The 17,279-nt window shown below is 44.1% G+C and overlaps 1 protein-coding gene across 2 annotated transcripts in view; it reads left to right on the top strand.

Annotated features, from left to right (window-relative positions):
- The window catches only part of LOC309547466 (phospholipid-transporting ATPase IK-like), a 269,016-nt gene that overhangs the window by 41,626 nt on the left and 210,111 nt on the right, over window positions 1-17,279 (top strand). For both annotated transcript variants that reach the window (XM_082247329.1, XM_082247328.1), the window contains exon 3: window positions 17-108. In XM_082247329.1, the coding sequence (XP_082103455.1) occupies window positions 17-108 (92 nt within the window). The remainder of the gene's footprint in view (window positions 1-16; window positions 109-17,279) is intronic.

The following is a 17,279-nucleotide window of genomic DNA, read 5'->3' as shown; positions in this document are numbered from 1 at the left end:
GCTAAATTATTTCCAGGTTACACTTGGGAAGTTAAAGCCAATGACAGAAGTTACCAACAGAAAATCAAGAAGACAGGATTCCTTTGTTTTAAGAAGAAGAAGTATGCGGTAAATCTTTTTTATTCACTTTCTTAACAGCATGGTTTCTTACATTTCTTTTTTAGATAATTGAATATGATGTTCTAATTGTGCAAAACCATATTGAATAGGGTTAAACCTGGACTCTGGGGAAAAATCTATTTACCCTTGCAATGGGTGCCCCTCCCCACTGCAAGGGTTATCTGTTTATTTCATTCTCCTGCAGGCTTCCTTCTATCTGAACCACCAGATTGCGCTCTCTGACGTCATCCCATATGTAGCCAGGTGGTTAGCTAAGAATTAAGAGCGAGTGAAACGTTGGTTGCAGTTGCTCTCTAAAGCTGCTGTTTTGCGCTGCTAAATTGGTTAACAGCTATAGCTGCAAGATGAGGGAGCTGCTGAGCATGAAGAATTCAACAGACTGAGTCAGGCAGCATTACACTGTGGGAACTGTAGTCCTGAGGAGACAGATTGTAATCAAGAGCTTTTAAACTGCATTTCCCAGAGAGAAATTGCCAGGAGGGGAAAGAGCTACATTTTCTCTGGCTGTACAGGACACAGTTTCCTCTTACTTTGAGGAGACCAGAAAGCACACATCGCTGTCCATTGTGCACCAACTGCTAAATATCAGTGGCCTGAGCAGAATCCATAGTGCTGAGTTTGGGGATGCTGACAGCCAGAGTCACTTGGGTGCAGAGTAAAGAGTGGACTAATCTAAGACTAAGACCTTTAGCAACTGACCATATAGCCATCTAGTAGCCTTCTTGCTGCCTGCTGGCTTGACTGGGACTATTCTCAAGTGCACCAACGATACAACTGGGTGCCAATACTAGCCGGCTGAAGAGTTAAGACTAAAGATTGTCTCTACAGCTGCTACACAGAGATCTTCTAAAAAAAACAAGGACATTTTCAAGCTCAACTTACCGACCAACCTGCGATGAACCAAATTGACCTGTCCAACAGTATGCATTAAAAACAGGGGTTTAGTTGCACACATTTGCAAATACATGCATAAGCCACAGAGCCCCGCCATGGCACCCCATTTTCTGTGGACCTAAGCTCTAATTTCTGTGAGTCTCCAATAATGGAAGCACATGCATTTAGATGGACAGGTATAGGGCAGATAAACCTGGAGGGAGCCCACCCCTCCTTAAAGGCACAGGGGCACACTGAACACTCAGCCCATAGCACTATGGCAGGAAAGGTGTAAGTGCTTGCCTGGAAAATATAAATCATAGTACAAACAAGTGGTTACTGCCCCCACCTGTAATTGGTTACTGCAGCAAGGAGCATTAGAAAGGCAATGCATATTAAAAAAAACTAAGAAATTTCCAAGCTCAACTTACCAACTAGCCTGCGACCAACCAAATTGACCTGTCCAACATTATGCGTTAAAAACAGGGGTTTAGTTGCACGCATTTGCAAATATAAGTCACAGAGCCCCGGCAAGGCACCCCATTTTCTGTGGACCTAAACTCTAATTTCTGTGAGTCTCCAACAATGGAAGCACATGCATTTAGATTGACAGGTGTAGGGCAGATAAACTGGGAGGGAGCCCACCCCTCCTTAAAGGCACAGGGGCACAATGAACACCCAGCACATAGCACTATGGCAGCAAAGGTATCAGTGTGTTGCCTGGCCATTATAATTCATATAAAAAACAAAATCGGTGCGCAACCTAAAAAAGTTACAAATATAGATGCTACAGTGGGTACGGAAAGTATTCAGACCCCCTTAAATTTTTCACTCTTTGTTATATTGCAGCCATTTGCTAAAATCATTTAAGTTCATTGTTCTTCCTCATAAATGTACACATAGCACCCCATACTGACAGAAAAACACAGAATTGTTGACATTGTTGCAGATTTATTAAAAAAGAAAAACTGAAATATCACATGGTCCTAAGTATTCAGACCCTTTGCTGTGATACTCATATATTTAACTCAGGTGTTTTCCATTTCTTCTGATCATCCTTGAGATGGTTCTACACATTCATTTGAGTCCAGCTGTGTTTGATTATACTGATTGGACTTGATTAGGAAAGCCACACACCTGTCTATATAAGACCTTCCAGATCACAATGCATGTCAGAGCAAATGAGAATCAAAGGAACTGCCTGAAGAGCTCAGAGACAGAATTGTGGCAAGGCACAGATCTGGCCAAGGTTACAAAAAGATTTCTGCTGCACTTAAGGTTCCTAAGAGCACAGTGGCCTCCATAATCCTCAAATGGAAGACGTTTGGGATGACCAGAACCCTTCCTAGAGCTGGCCGTCCGGCCAAACTGAGCTATCGGGGGAGAAGAGCCTTGGTGAGAGAGGTAAAGAAGAACCCAAAGATCACTGTGGCTGAGCTCCAGAGATGCAGTCAGGAGATGGGAGAAAGTTGTAGAAAGTCAACCATCACTGCAGCCCTCCACCAGTCGGGGCTTTATGGCAGAGTGGCCCGACGGAAGCCTCTCCTCAGTGTAAGACACATGAAAGCCCGCATGGAGTTTGCTAAAAAACACCTGAAGGACTCCAAGATGGTGAGAAATAAGATTCTCTGGTCTGATGAGACCAAAATAGAACTTTTTGGCCTTAATTCTAAGCGGTATGTGTGGAGAAAACCAGGCACTGCTCATCACCTGTCCAATACAGTCCCAACAGTAAAGCATGGTGGTGGCAGCATCATGCTGTGGGGGTGTTTTTCAGCTGCAGGGACAGGACGACTGGTTGCAATCGAGGGAAAGATGAATGCGGCCAAATACAGGGATATCCTGGACAAAAACCTTCTCCAGAGTGCTCTGGACCTCAGACTGGGCCGAAGGTTTACCTTCCAACAAGACAATGACCCTAAGCACACAGCTAAAATAACGAAGGAGTGGCTTCACAACAACTCCGTGACTGTTCTTGAATGGCCCAGCCAGAGCCCTGACTTAAACCCAATTGAGCATCTCTGGAGAGACCTAAAAATGGCTGTCCACCAACGTTTACCATCCAACCTGACAGAACTGGAGAGGATCTGCAAGGAGGAATGGCAGAGGATCCCCAAATCCAGGTGTGAAAGACTTGTTGCATCTTTCCCAAAAAGACTCCTGGCTGTATTAGATCAAAAGGGGGCTTCTACTAAATACTGAGCAAAGGGTCTGAATACTTAGGACCATGTGATATTTCAGTTTTTCTTTTTTAATAAATCTGCAACAATGTCTACAATTCTGTGTTTTTCTGTCAGTATGGGTTTGCTATGTGTACATTCATGAGGAAGAAGAATGAACTTAAATGATTTTAGCAAATGGCTGCAATATAACAAAGAGTGAAAAATTTAAGGGGGTCTGAATACTTTCCGTACCCACTGTATATGTTCAATAAATAATAAAATCCATATATTTACACAAAACCCAGTTAAAAGAAAAGTCCAATTAAGGTGTTCTTTTGGAAATGAAGAGTGATTCACAACAACACTGGTGCTTCATATGGTGCTTTCTCTAACATAGACAACTGCAGGCCTCTTACCAGAAAGGCTGGATCTCAAATTGTAGGGATCTAATTTGCTTGTATGAGTGTTAAGCAGCTAGAGTATTCCACTCCCAAAACTGAGTGAAAAGCAATCCTTCCTGGTAATGTGTCAGCTTCAATCAAGTGGATTGTATTTCTCAAATATCACTGACTCCATGGATCATCCTGCCATAGATATTCTTGAGCATAGGGGTTTTAAGAAGAAGGAAACTTCATAGTGCAGTATGTAAAGTTACCATTTATTAAATAATAATTATTGCACTTACACGAAAATAAACATTAGAAGGCAAAGACAAACATACAGCCACGAACCTAGTATACAGAATTTGGCTCCACCCCACGTGTTTCCTCATAAAAGGCATCGACTGGGAACAGAGGCTCTCCTGAGATGTCACTCATCACACTTTAAATACTTAAGCAGGCAGGAAGGACACCGGAACTGCCGATATCGGCTTCTCTGCTCTGATGTCTACCGAATGTTAGGATATTACGCCTCACATTCTAATTTGCATCTTAATACAGGTACTTCACAAAGCATCATTCCAACAATTCCTAGTTGCATACAAACATTACAACAGATAAAAATGTTTCCCAAATACATTATCTCATAACAGCATAATCCCACGAAAATACATTTTATAAAAACATTCCTATAATAAACATGATACGTGTATGTATATAAAAAATAATCATAAAATTTGCTTTTAATTCAAATGTTTAAAATGTATTTAAAAAATATATACTTAAAAAAGAAAGAAATAGAGGAACTAACCTCCATTCCCTATTATCATTTAAAATACAAATTAAATCACCAATCAAATTACTACCTCTCTGTCTTTTATTAGCACTGCAATGCATGCTCCTTTCGACAGCCAACTAAAAGGAACCGGCATGCATACAGCTAAAAGCCATAAAACAATTCATAATTGTAGATATGTAAGGGTATATAGAGTATACCCCATCCTAAACATAAATTAACCCTTACTGACTAAATATACAGACATAATAGGGAAGGACTGTAGACATTACCAAATTATTATTATTATTATTATTAATGTTTATTTTCTGTGGGAAAAATAGCACGCAAAAAGATGATTACTGTTTAAATACATAAATACAAATACAGAGGTAAAGAAGACCAATAAAATATGTCATGGTACCTGAAGAAAGAGCTTTAGAGCTCTGAAAGCTTGTATTCTTTAATATTTAATATTTAATAATAGCCACTAAAGGGTATCACTTTGACATTTTTTTTTTTTTTGCCTTCTCTTCCTGTGTGAAAAAATAAGTGAACTGAACATTTGTAGCAGAAAATGATCATGATTAAAGCAAAAAATGACAAAATGACTATATATATATATATATATATATATATATATATACAGGGCGTTTTTTCAGCGGGAACGTGGGGGAACGCAGTTCCGGCACCTCCAGCACTGAATGTATGTAATGGCAAGGGGTGTAGGGTGTGCTGGAGGGTCGATTAATGCTGGCTGCTGGGGGATCTGTTGTCACTTGTGGGGACTTGTTTTTGTGTGAGGGTCTAATTTTGCTGGTGGGGGATCTAATTTTGCTGGGGGGGGGGTCTTATGTTGCTAATAGGGATCTACTGTTGAGGTAGAGGTATATTGTTACTGGCTACTTGGAGATCTGTTGTTGCTGCTAGGGGATCTATTGATGCTAGCTGCTTGGAGATCTGTTGTTGCTGCTGATGGGTCAATTGATGCCAGCTTCTTGGAGATCTGTTGTTGCTGCTGGAGGGTCTATTGATGCTAGCTGCTTGGAGATCTGTTGTTGCTGCTGGAGGGTCTATTGATGCTAGCTGCTTGGAGATCAGTTGTTGCTGCTGGGAGGGTCTAATGTTGCTGGGGTCGGTCTTTTGTTTCTTGGGGTGGTTGTTTGTTGTAGGTGGTCCATTGTTGCTATGTGGGGTGTCTATTGTTGTGTGGGGGAACTATTGTTGCTGGGGTATTGTCTATTATTGCTGTGATTGGTTTATTGATGCTGGGGTAGGGTCCATTGTGGTTGGGGGGGGGGGGGGGGGTCGTTTATTGTGTGAGGGATATATTGTTGCTGGAGTGGGGTCTACTTTTGCTGGTGGGGATCTATTTTACTGCTTGATATTAGACCAGAAAAAATTCCATACAAATTACTTAGCACCTCAAAATGAAACTTGGGACAGTACTGAGAGGAGGGTAGGGGGTGGAATCAAGGGATGGCGCTCAGAGGTGGGTAAGGGGGCAGACACATGGGGGGAGGGGCTCAGAATGGGAGTGTTCCTGCATCTATTCTCTGAGAAAAAAAGCCCTGTGTGTGTATATATATATATATATATATATATATATATATATATATATATATATATATATATATATATATAATTATTCCTTCAGGCACCAAAGTAACTCCTATAAGAAAATGATAGCCAGGGTTAATGCAGAGAAGAGCGTCATATACTGTAAGAGGCACCTGTGGAGTCACTTTTCCCCTGCAGATTTCCTTTAAGCCTGAAGTGTAAGCAGCTTAATTTACATATATTTATATGAGCTTTTTGCCTCAAGCTAGAGTAGATTTACAGTACTGTACAAAGGTTTTAGGCAGGTGTGAGAAAATGCTGTAAATAAGGAATGCTTTCAGAAATAGAAGTGTTAATAGTTTATTTTTTTATCAATTAACCTTCTCACATCCGCGCTACAGCCTATATACGGCTGCTGCGCGGACTTGAATTTTCGGGAGGCCGTTTAAAAACGGCCTCCCATAAACACGCCCTCCGCGCGCTCCCGCGAGCGCGCATCGGGCAGAAGCTGTGTTGGCCGTGTCCCTTGGACACAGCCAATCACAGATCGAGACGAATGGCCAATCACAGCGGCCATTCGTCACGATCGAGGCATCCAATGAGAGATGATCTCATATGTAAACATATGAGATCATCTGTCATTGCCTCGGTAGTAACAGACTCCCCGCGCGCTCCCGCAAGCGCGCACCGGGGATAATCTGTGTTGGCCGTGTCCCTTGGACACAGCCAATCACAGATCGTGACGAATGGCCAATCACAGCGGCCATTCGTCACGATCGAGGCATCCAATGAGAGATGATCTCAAATGTAAACATTTGAGATCATCACTCATTGCCAGCTCTCCCTCCTCACACACAGACTGCAGTGTGAGGAGAGGAGAGATCGTAAGTGCGAAAAAAGTGCCCACCATTGCCCACCAGTGCCCACCAGTGCCCACCAGTGTGCCCACCAGTGTGCCCACCAGTGTGCCATCAGTGTGCCATCAGTGTGCCCAGTCTCATCAGTGCCTACCAGTGCCCACCAGTGTGCCCACCAGTGCCCACCAGTCTGCCCACCTGTGCCCATCAGTGCCTGCCCAGTGCTCATCAGTGCCGCCCAGTGCTCATCACTGCCGCCCAGTGCTCATCAGTGCCGCCCAGTGCCCACCAGTGTGCCCATCAGTGCCCGCCCAGTGCTCATCAGTGCCGCCCAGTGCTCATCAGTGCCGCCCAGTGCTCATCAGTGCCGCCCAGTGCTCATCAGTGCCGTCCAGTGCTCATCAGTGCCGCCCAGTGCTCATAAGTGTGCCCAGTGCCCACCAGTGCCCACCAGTGTGCCCATCAGTGCCGCCCAGTGCTCATCAGTGCCGCCCAGTGCTCATCAGTGCCGCCCAGTGCTCATCAGTGCCGTCCAGTGCTCATCAGTGCCGCCCAGTGCTCATAAGTGTGCCCAGTGCCCACCAGTGCCCACCAGTGTGCCCATCAGTGCCGCCCAGTGCTCATCAGTGCCGCCCAGTGCTCATCAGTGCCGCCCAGTGCTCATCAGTGCCGCCCAGTGCCCATCAGTGCCCGCCCAGTGCTCATCAGTGCCGCCCAGTGCTCATCAGTGCCGCCCAGCGCTCATCAGTGCCGCCCAGTGCTCATCAGTGTGCCCAGTGCTCAGTGTGCCCACAGCGCTCATCAGTGCTCATAAGTGTGCTCATCAGTGTGCCCACAGAGCCCATCAGTGTGCCCATCAGTGAGCCAGTTTAACCGTGCCCATCAGTGTCACCGTGCCCATCAGTGTCAGCAACGATGGCAAAAAAAATTTTCTCAGCCGAGGAGGCCTTCAATATAATCAGTGAGGACATGGACAGGGAGCTTTCTGCTTCGGAATCTTCGGAGTCAGAGTCTGACTCCGAAGTAAATTACGAGCCGGTCATTAGCAGCGGGACGCAGACCGACTCCGACGAGGAGGAATACTGCCTGCCAAACTAAGGCGTTCTGGTGAGGAGGAGGCAGTGTCATCCACCAGCTCCGCGGTGCCATCCACCAGCTCCGCAGTGCCATCCACCAGCTCCGCAGTGCCATCCACCAGCTCCGCAGTGCCATCCACCAGCACCACAGTGCCTCGGCAAGAAAGGCCAAGCTCAAGTGGGGTGTCACCTCGCCCCCAAAGGGTTAGGACCAACGCCAGCCTTCCCTATGCCCTTCTGAACCCCCTGTGGCTTCCTCCCAACTCAGGAGAAGCCATCATGCCCCCTTTCACTGCCCAGCCAGGAGTCCAGGTCAACACGGAGAACTTTGCCCCAATTGACTACTTCCGTTTAATTTTTACGGAGGACCTGCTGACGTCCATTGTGGCCCAGTGCAACCTGTATGCACATCAATTTATCCAGAGTAACCCCACATCTTTTTATTCCCGTCCCTTTGAGTGGAGAGACCTAACGGTGGAGGAGTTCAAGATATTTTTAGGCCTCACCCTCAACATGGGACTCAATAAAAAAAACGAACTGCAAGCATAATGGTCAACCAAACCAATCTACCATATGCCCATCTACTCTGCAGTAATGCCCAGGGCCAGGTATCTGATGATCATGAGGTTCCTCCATTTCAACGACAATACCCAGTGCCCTCCCCGAAATTCCCCAGCATTTGACAAGCTGTTCAAAATTCGGCAACTTCTAAATTATTTTTCAGAAATATTCCCTCAATTATTTACCCCAGACCAAAATATATGTGTGGATGAGTCCCTTGTTAAATTTACCGGCAGGCTGGGCATCAAACAATTCATTCCCAGCAAACGGGCCCGCTATGGGGTGAAGCTTTACAAACTATGTGACCGAGCCACAGGGTACACCTATGCCTTCAGGGTGTACGAAGGGAAGGACACCCAGCTACATCCCCCTGAATGTCCGGACTACATGGGATCAAGCGGGAAAGTCGTTTGGGACCTCATTTACCCCCTCCTTGAAAAAGGCTACCACCTGTACGTAGACAATTTCTACACCAGTTTGCCCCTGTTCCGAAACCTTCACAGAAAGAAGACTCCTGCATGTGGCACGGTCCGAAAAAAACGGAAAGGCTTTCCTCAAAGGCTAGTAAACACCAAGCTGAGAAGAGGGGAGACGGCGAGTCTGAGAAATGAGGAAGTTCTGGCTGTGAAGTGGAGGGACAGAAGAGACGTGTACATGTTGTCTTCGATCCACAATGACAACTATGTTGAATCCTGACGAAGGAATGGCCCAGTCCGAAAGCCAACATGTGTACATGAGTACAACTTATTCATGGGGGGAGTGGATTTCAACGACCAAATGATGGAACCCTATCTACCCACAAGACGTACCTATCATTGGTACAAAAAAGTAGCAATTTATATTTTTCATTTGGCCATATACAATTCCTACATTTTTATACCGCAAATCCACCGAAAGCCCCCAACCCTTCCTTTATTACCTGGAGGAAATCTTCACAACCCTCATATTTCCAAACGGCCCACCAGAAAACATTAGATCTGACGTAATAAGCAGACTGTCTGAACGCCATTTTCCAAGTAAAATCCCTCCCACACAAAGAGACCAAAAACGGCAGAAAAAATGTAGGGTGTGTACCAAGGCAGGAATTCGAAAAGACACCCGCTATTATTGTCCCCAGTGTCCTTCCCAACCAGGCCTCTGTGTAGACGACTGTTTCCGCCGTTACCATACTTGTCTAAATTATTAGTATGGTAAACGTAGTCCTCCGCTTTCACCCCTTATGCCACTGTATGCTCCTGAAATGACCCTGGACTGTTATACAACGACGCCTTTGCCTGCTGATTTTGTACCTATGTCTGCCTGCTCCGGAACTGACCCTGGCCTGTTTTTTGACCATGCTTCTGCCTGCTGATTCTGTTCATACCTCTGCCTGATCTGGAACTGACCCTGGACTGTTATTTGACCACGCCTTTGCCTGCCGATTTTGTACCTACCTCTGCCTGCTCTGGAACTGACCCTGGACTGTTTGACCACGATTTTTGCCTGCCTCTGGAAGTAGTGGGATTCATACCACAGGGGTCTCGCATATGTGAGGGGACCAGAAATGTTTTTCTGGATGAAGAAAACAATTTTTTTTGTTTTTCTTCTTCTCAGATTAGGGTCTGGATCCCGGAGGCTTCAAAGCGATTTGGGTGGGAGAAGCCTCTACCCCTGTCCCCATTCTATCCCGACAGAGGCCCTACTTCTGCCTGCAGGACTTACTGCCATCATGCCTCTGCCTGCCGTATGCACTGACACTGGACTGGTATCCTTGCCTGGAGAATTGCATGCACTGTTGTTGACCAAGTCCCTGCCTGCTGCCTGGACTCAACTCCTGTGGAAAACTGCGCTTCTAAAACTACAGGTAAGCTTTTGTTTACCCTTTGCTCAGCAGAATATATTGTGGGGTGTAATTCATGGTAATTCATGGTATGTGCATGTTATGTGTCTTTGCATGTTGGGCCTCTGTATGTGACCTGACTGCGTAAAAGTCTCACACATGTGGTATCGCCATACTCAGGAGGAGTAGCAGAATGTATTTTGGGGTGTCATTTTTGCTATGTACATGCTATGTGTTGGAAATATCTTAAAAATTGACAACTTTGTGTAAAAAAAATGCGTTTTCATTTTTTTTCCACATTTTCCGAAAGATTCCGGAAAAAAATGACATGTTCAAAAGACTCATTATGCCTCATAGATTATACGTTGGGGTGTTTGCTTTCCAAAATGGGGTCATTTAGTGGGCTTTTCCATTGTGCTGGTGCTCCAGGGCCTTCAAAAGTGTAATAGGTGGTTGAGAAATGAAAAGTGTATTTTATGCTCCGAGAACGCCTGGAGGTGCTACTTCAATGTTGTACCTCTGTATTTGGCCAGGCTGTAAAAAGTCTCACACATGTGGTATCGCCATACTCAGGAGGAGTAGCAGAATGTGTTTTGGAGTGTAGTTGTAAGTATGCATATGCCATGTGAGAGAAATAACCTGTTGAATATGACAATTTTGTAAAAAAAAAAAAAAAAAATAATTTTGCAAAGAATTGTGGGAAAAAATGAAAACTTCAAAAAACTCACCATGCCTCTTATTAAATACCTTGGAATGTCTACTTTCCAAAAAGGGGTCATTTGGGGGTCATTTGTACTTTCCTGGCTTGTTAGGGTCTCAAGAAGTGAGATAGGCTGTCAGTACATTAGGTGTGATCAATTTTCAATGATTAGCACCATAACTTGTAGACTCTCTAACTTTCACGCAGACCAAATAATGTACACTTATTTGGGTTATTTTTACCAAAGATATGTAGAAGTATACATTTTGGCCAAAATTTATAAAGAAAAATTACTAATTTGCAAAATTTTATAACAGAAACTAAAAAAAAAACGTTTTTTTTTAAATTTGCGGTCTTTTTTCATTTATAGCGCACAAAATAAAAAGCCCAGCGGTGAATAAATACCATCAAAAGAAAGCTCTATTTCTATGAAAAAAAGGACGAAAAATTTATATGGGTTGAGTGTTGCATGACCGCGCAATTGTCATTCAAAGTGTGAGAGCACTGAAAGCTAAAAATTGGTCTGGATGGGAAGGGGGTTTAAGTGCAAAGTAGGCAAGTGGTTAACAAAATGGAAAGTAAATGAACAGAAGAGAAACCAAAATCAAATTAATAATTTATGTGACTACCCTTTGCCCTTAAAACAATATAAATTCTTCTAGGTACATTTGCACACAGCTTTTGAAGGAACTCAGCAGATACTGTAGGTTGTTTCAAACATCTTGGAGAACTAACTACAGATCTTCTGTGAATGAATGGTGCCTCAAATCCTTCTGTCTCTTCATGTAATCCCAGGCAGATTTTATGATGACTCTGTGGGGGCCAAATCATCACTTCCAGCACTCCTTGCTCTTCTTTACTCTTACTGATATTGGCTGCATGTTTGGGGTCGCTGTCCTGCTGCAGAATCCATTTTGGGGCCAATCACATGCCTCCCTGATGGTATGACATGATGTATAAGTATCTGCATGTATCTCCCAGCATTGAGGACACCATTGATCCTGACCAAATCTCCAACTCCATATGCAGGAATTCAGCCCCAAACATGGAAGGAATATCCACGACGCTTTATACTCATTGTACTGCTCTCCAACCCTTCATGAACAAACTGCCTCCTGATACAGCCAAATATTTAAAATTTTGACTCCTCAGTACAGAGCACCTGCTGTCATTTTTCTGCACCCCATTTTTTGAGACCTTATCCCAACATCATTGAGTTGGAGATTAAAAAAAAGAGTTGATAAAAAATGAACTATTGACACTTCTATTTCCAAAAACATTACAAATTTAGAGCATTTTTTCACACCTGCCTAAAACAGTTGCACAGTACTGTGAATCCAATTGTAGCGATACCCCCCTTAGGGGCTGCTGGTAACAGCTGGATTTCATATTAGTGCAGAGGCTGACACCAATCCAGAGACTTTGACTCCAATGAATCAGTCTAGGGGATGTCTTTTTTTAAGATTTATTGCTTAAAGAAACTTTAAACAGATGAGTGGTTAGGCCATTGGATGCTCCAAAACGCTCAGTGGCATCAGCGAGAGAACAATCTTCTCCTTTAAAGAAACATTAATGGTGAACAGCTACTGTTTTACAGACTTTTTTTTCTACAGCTAGTAAACTCCCCAGCATGTTATCCTATGTGTCTTGTGTGTCCATGCACACATAGGCTGTTATCAGCAGTTTTTGGCAAGGGCATTTTCTGGCTGTAAAAAAACATCCAGAAATAGTGGGTTTTAGGAGGTGTTTTTCAGCTGTAAAAATGCCCTAACTCTGATAAAAGCTAACAAAACACCAAAAAACGTGGCTATTCAGCGTTTATCAACGTTTTTGAGCCATAAGCTTTGTGGAAGTATAGTTTTGCTAAAAAAAAAAAAAAAGCTAAAGAATACTACAGCTGAAAAAAGCTAAAACACACGCTGAAAAACGTGTGTGTGATAGGTCGTTAGGAAATTATGTGTGTAATTTATGCTCGTAGAACACCTGACGGTGCTCCTTGCATGTTGGGCCTCTGTATGTGGCCAGGCTGTGTAAAATTCTCCCACATGTGGTATCGCCATACTCAGGAGGAGTAGAAGAATGTATTTTGGGGTGTAATTGCAAAAAAAAACCCAGTAAAGCATGAACCAATTTGCTACAACAGGGGAAAAAATTCCTTCCTGATCCCCCCGAGAGGCAATCAGATATTCCCTGGATCAAATTTACCTATACATGTTAGAACCCAGTTATATTATGTACATTTAGGAAAAAATCCAGGCCTTTTTTTTAAAGCAATCTACTGAGATAGCCAAAAGTCTATTCCACATTTTTACAGCTCTTATTGTGAAAAAAACCTTTCCGTATTTGGAGATGAAATCTCTTTTCCTCCTAGATGTAAAGAGTGCCCCCTTGTTCCCTGCAATGACCTTAAAATGAATAACTCCACACCAAGTTCACTACATGGACCCCTTTATCTATTTATAGATGTTGATCATATCCCCCTTAATCTCCTCTTCTCAAGCGAGAATAAATTCAGTTCCTCTAATTAGGGATGCACCGAAATGAAATTCTTGGCCGAAGCCGAAGCCGAATAATAATGAAATGCTTGGCCGAAGGCCGAATACTGAACGCGATGTTTCGCATTTTTTCCAAATATTTTGCCAATTTTTAGGGGGCACGCTGATGGGCACATTTTATGTTAGGGGGCACGCTGATGGCCACATTTTATGTTAGGGGGCACTCTGATGGGCAAAACAAAACATTTAAATCAGCGTTGCTCTTAACATAAAATATGCCCATTAGCGTGCCCCTTAAAATAAAATATGCCCATCAGAGTGCCCCTTAACATAAAATATGCTCATCAGCATGTCCCTTAGCATAAAATAAGGGGCACGCTGATGGCCACATTTTATGTCAAGGGAGCACTCTGTTGGGCACATTTTTTTTCTTTTTTTTTTTTTTTTAAGGGGCACTTTATAGGGCACTCTAATGTAATGAGCATGGCAAGTGGCAACAACATATGGCAGTCTGCACACTAATGCTTGTGCAGCTGCCAGCTATCGTATTCTCCCCCAAATGTGCTCAGCTCCACATCACATACCTGAACTGCAGCCAGAGCCAAAAGCCGCGAACAGGGGGGCGGGGCGTGGACCTAGTGTGAAGGAGCCGCAGTCAGGAGCAAAGGGCGGGACGCGCGCGTGACGTCACACCCCCTACTTGCGGCCGGACAGGACACCGGTGGCGTGTGAGAAGGGAGCCGCGAGCCGCAATGAGGAAGGTGAGCGGTCAGGGCGGAAGCTGACATTGTTCGGCTCAAAATTATTCGGCCTTTTGACTTATTCGGCCGAACGCCGAAAGTGCTATTTTTTCTATTTTCGGCCGAATAATGTTCGGCCGCCGAATATTCGGTGCATCCCTACCTCTAATCTTTCCCCATAGCAGAGCTCCTCCATGCCTCCTATTAGTTTGGTTTCCCTTCTCTGCACTTTCTCCAGTTCCCGATATCCTTTCTGAGAACTGGTGCCTAAAACTGAACTGCATATTCCAGCTGAGGTCTTACTAATGATTTTTACAGGGGCAAAAGGGGCTTTGGAGTCCATGCCTCTCCTAATCTCTTCCCTACCGGCACATTGTAAAATGATGCCTGCAGGAATGTCATATGACATCCGCCTGTTCTTACCGCTCTCCTGTGCCCCCCCCGGGGGCACGCGCAGCGCTGCGTGTGGGGATGAGGTGTGTCCCTCCGGACACAGCCCATCCCGATCCTGTGTGAGGAGGAAATTGCGGTAACAGCTAATTACCGACTACAGTGCACACCAAACACACTGATTGCCCCCCCCCCAATAAAGAGGACCTGTCACTAGCCCATCAATGTACCTGTCACTAACCCATCAGAGTACCTGGGTACCTGTCACTAGCCCATCAGGTACTCTGATGACAGGTACTCGGGTACTCTGATGACAGGTGCTCTGATGACAGGTACTCGGGTACTCCGATGACAGGTACTCGGGTACTCTGAGTACCTGTCATCAGAGTACCAAGTCATCAGAGTACCCAAATACCTCTCTGCAGCCCATCATAGTACCTCAGTACCTTTCTGAAGCCGATCAGTGTACCTAAGTACCTGTCTGCAGCCCATCAGAGTACCTGAGTACCTATCTGCACCTCATCAGAATACCTGAGTACCTATCTGCAGCCCATGCCTCCTAGATTATGTGTTCGGGTGTTTGCTTTCCAAAATGGGGTCGTTTTGTGGGGCGTTGTCCTGGTGCTCCAGGGCCTTCAAAAGTGTGATAAGTTGTAATGAAATTAGATGTGAAATTTAAGCTCCTAGAACGCCTGAAGGTGCTACTTGGATGTTGGGCCTTCTTTATATGGCCAGGCTGTGTAAAAGTCTTACACCTGTGGTATCGCCGTTCTCAGGACGAGTAGCAGAATGTATTTTGGGGTGCAAATTTTGCTATGTATATGCTATGTGTTAGAAATATCTTATACATTTACAACTTTGTGTAAAAAAAAAATGATGTTTTCATTTTCTTTCCACATTTTCCAAAAACTTGTGGAAAAAAATAACACGTTCAAAAGACTCATTATGCCTCCTAAAAAATATGTTGGGGTGTTTTCTTTACAAAATGGGGTCATTTTGTGGGTATTTCAATTGTCCCGGTGCTCCAGGGCCTTCAAAAGTGTGATAGGTCGTTAGGAAATGATATGTGTAATTTATGCTCGTAGAACACCTGATGGTGCTCCTTGCATGTTGGGCCTCTGTATGTGGCCAGGCTGTGTAAAAGTCTACCACATGTGGTATCGCCATACTCAGGAGGAGTAGAAGAATGTATTTTGGGGTGTAATTGCAAGTATGCAAATACTGTGTCTGAGAAATAACTTGTTATTATGACAATTTTGTGTGAAAAACATTTTTTTCCTTAATATTCCCAAGAATTATGGGAAATAATTACAACTTCAAAAAACTCACCATGCCTCTTACTAAATACCTTGGACTGTCTACTTTTCAAAAAGGGGTCATTTGGGGGATATTTGTACTGACCTGACATTTCAGGGCCTCAAGAAATGAGATAGGCCGTCGATACATAAGGTGCGATCAATTTTCAATGATTGGCACCATAGCCTGTAGACTCTTTAACTTTCACACAGACTAAATAATATCCACTAATTTGGGTTATTTTTACCAAAGATATGTACTTATCACAAACCCCAGCACTGCCACTGATCCCATCAACCCCAGCACTGCCACTGATCCCATCCCCACTCCCCCTAGCACTGCCACTGATCCCATCAACCCCCAGCACTGCCACTGATCCCATATTCCATTCCCCTCACCACTGCCAATCATCCCATCCCATCCCTCCCCAGTACTGCCACTGATCCAGTTACCCCCCTCCCCCCCCTCACCACAACTACTACCACTGATCCCTTTAGTCCTCCATCCATGAATCACAACACCCCCCCCCCAGCACTGCCACTGATCCCATCAACCCCTCAGCACTGCTGCTGATTACTCCCACCCTCCTCCCTCAGCACTGCCACTGATCCCCATCCTACAAGCACTGCCACTGATCCCATTCCCCTTTGTGGTTTCTGGTAACGGGCCCCTGAAGGTTCTAGTTACGCCTCTGGCTGGGGTGCTTTCAATGATTACCTTTGTTGCAAGGTTTAATGGCATTCTATGAAGATAGAGACAGACCAGTACAAGGTACTGTATATAGCCACAAAACTAATATACACTTGAATTATGTGGCGCATCAAGATGAATGGAAATTGCAGCCTCTAACATTTTTAAAGCTGTAGTCCAATGCATATTATTTGTTAGTCCAGACACAAATGCCTGAGAGAGTACAGATCCAGGACTTTAATTTTAACAAAGGTGTTAAATTTTCTTTCATTGCCTGTACACATGAACCCCTGGACCTAATGTGTTTTACAGTATTTGTATACACTAATACAATACACAGCTTAAATTGGAACTTCACTCTCCCAATCAACATTGACTATTTCAATCCTCTGCTGCTAGCATAGGTAAATGGATAGAACATTATATTAAATTTTCTTGTTTTAAACCTTTATTTACATTTCTTCAGTTACTTCCTGCTTTTCATGCCTAGGCAAATGATGTCATACATCCCAGGAGCCTTCAGGAGGGGAGGAGGGGTTTTCTCAGCTAAACACACCCTCCTACCTGCATTCCTGAGCTAATGGGCAAATGGATTACAGGAAGTAAATGCCACATGAATCATCTGCCCTTACTCAAGATGGCCACAGTTAGAAATGTTAGAGGGGTGTTTTTTAAACTGATTTCTCAAGAAAAATAAAGCATGGATACATGGGTGGATGGATAAGTTTGCTTTGAGTATTAAAAATTTAATTAAATTAGGATAATTGTTTGTGACCCTCAGATGC

Source organism: Pelophylax lessonae, assembly GCF_965119305.1.
Source record: "Pelophylax lessonae genome assembly, chromosome: 1".
Lineage (NCBI taxonomy): Eukaryota > Metazoa > Chordata > Amphibia > Anura > Ranidae > Pelophylax > Pelophylax lessonae.
This window is presented reverse-complemented; position numbering and strand designations above follow the sequence as displayed.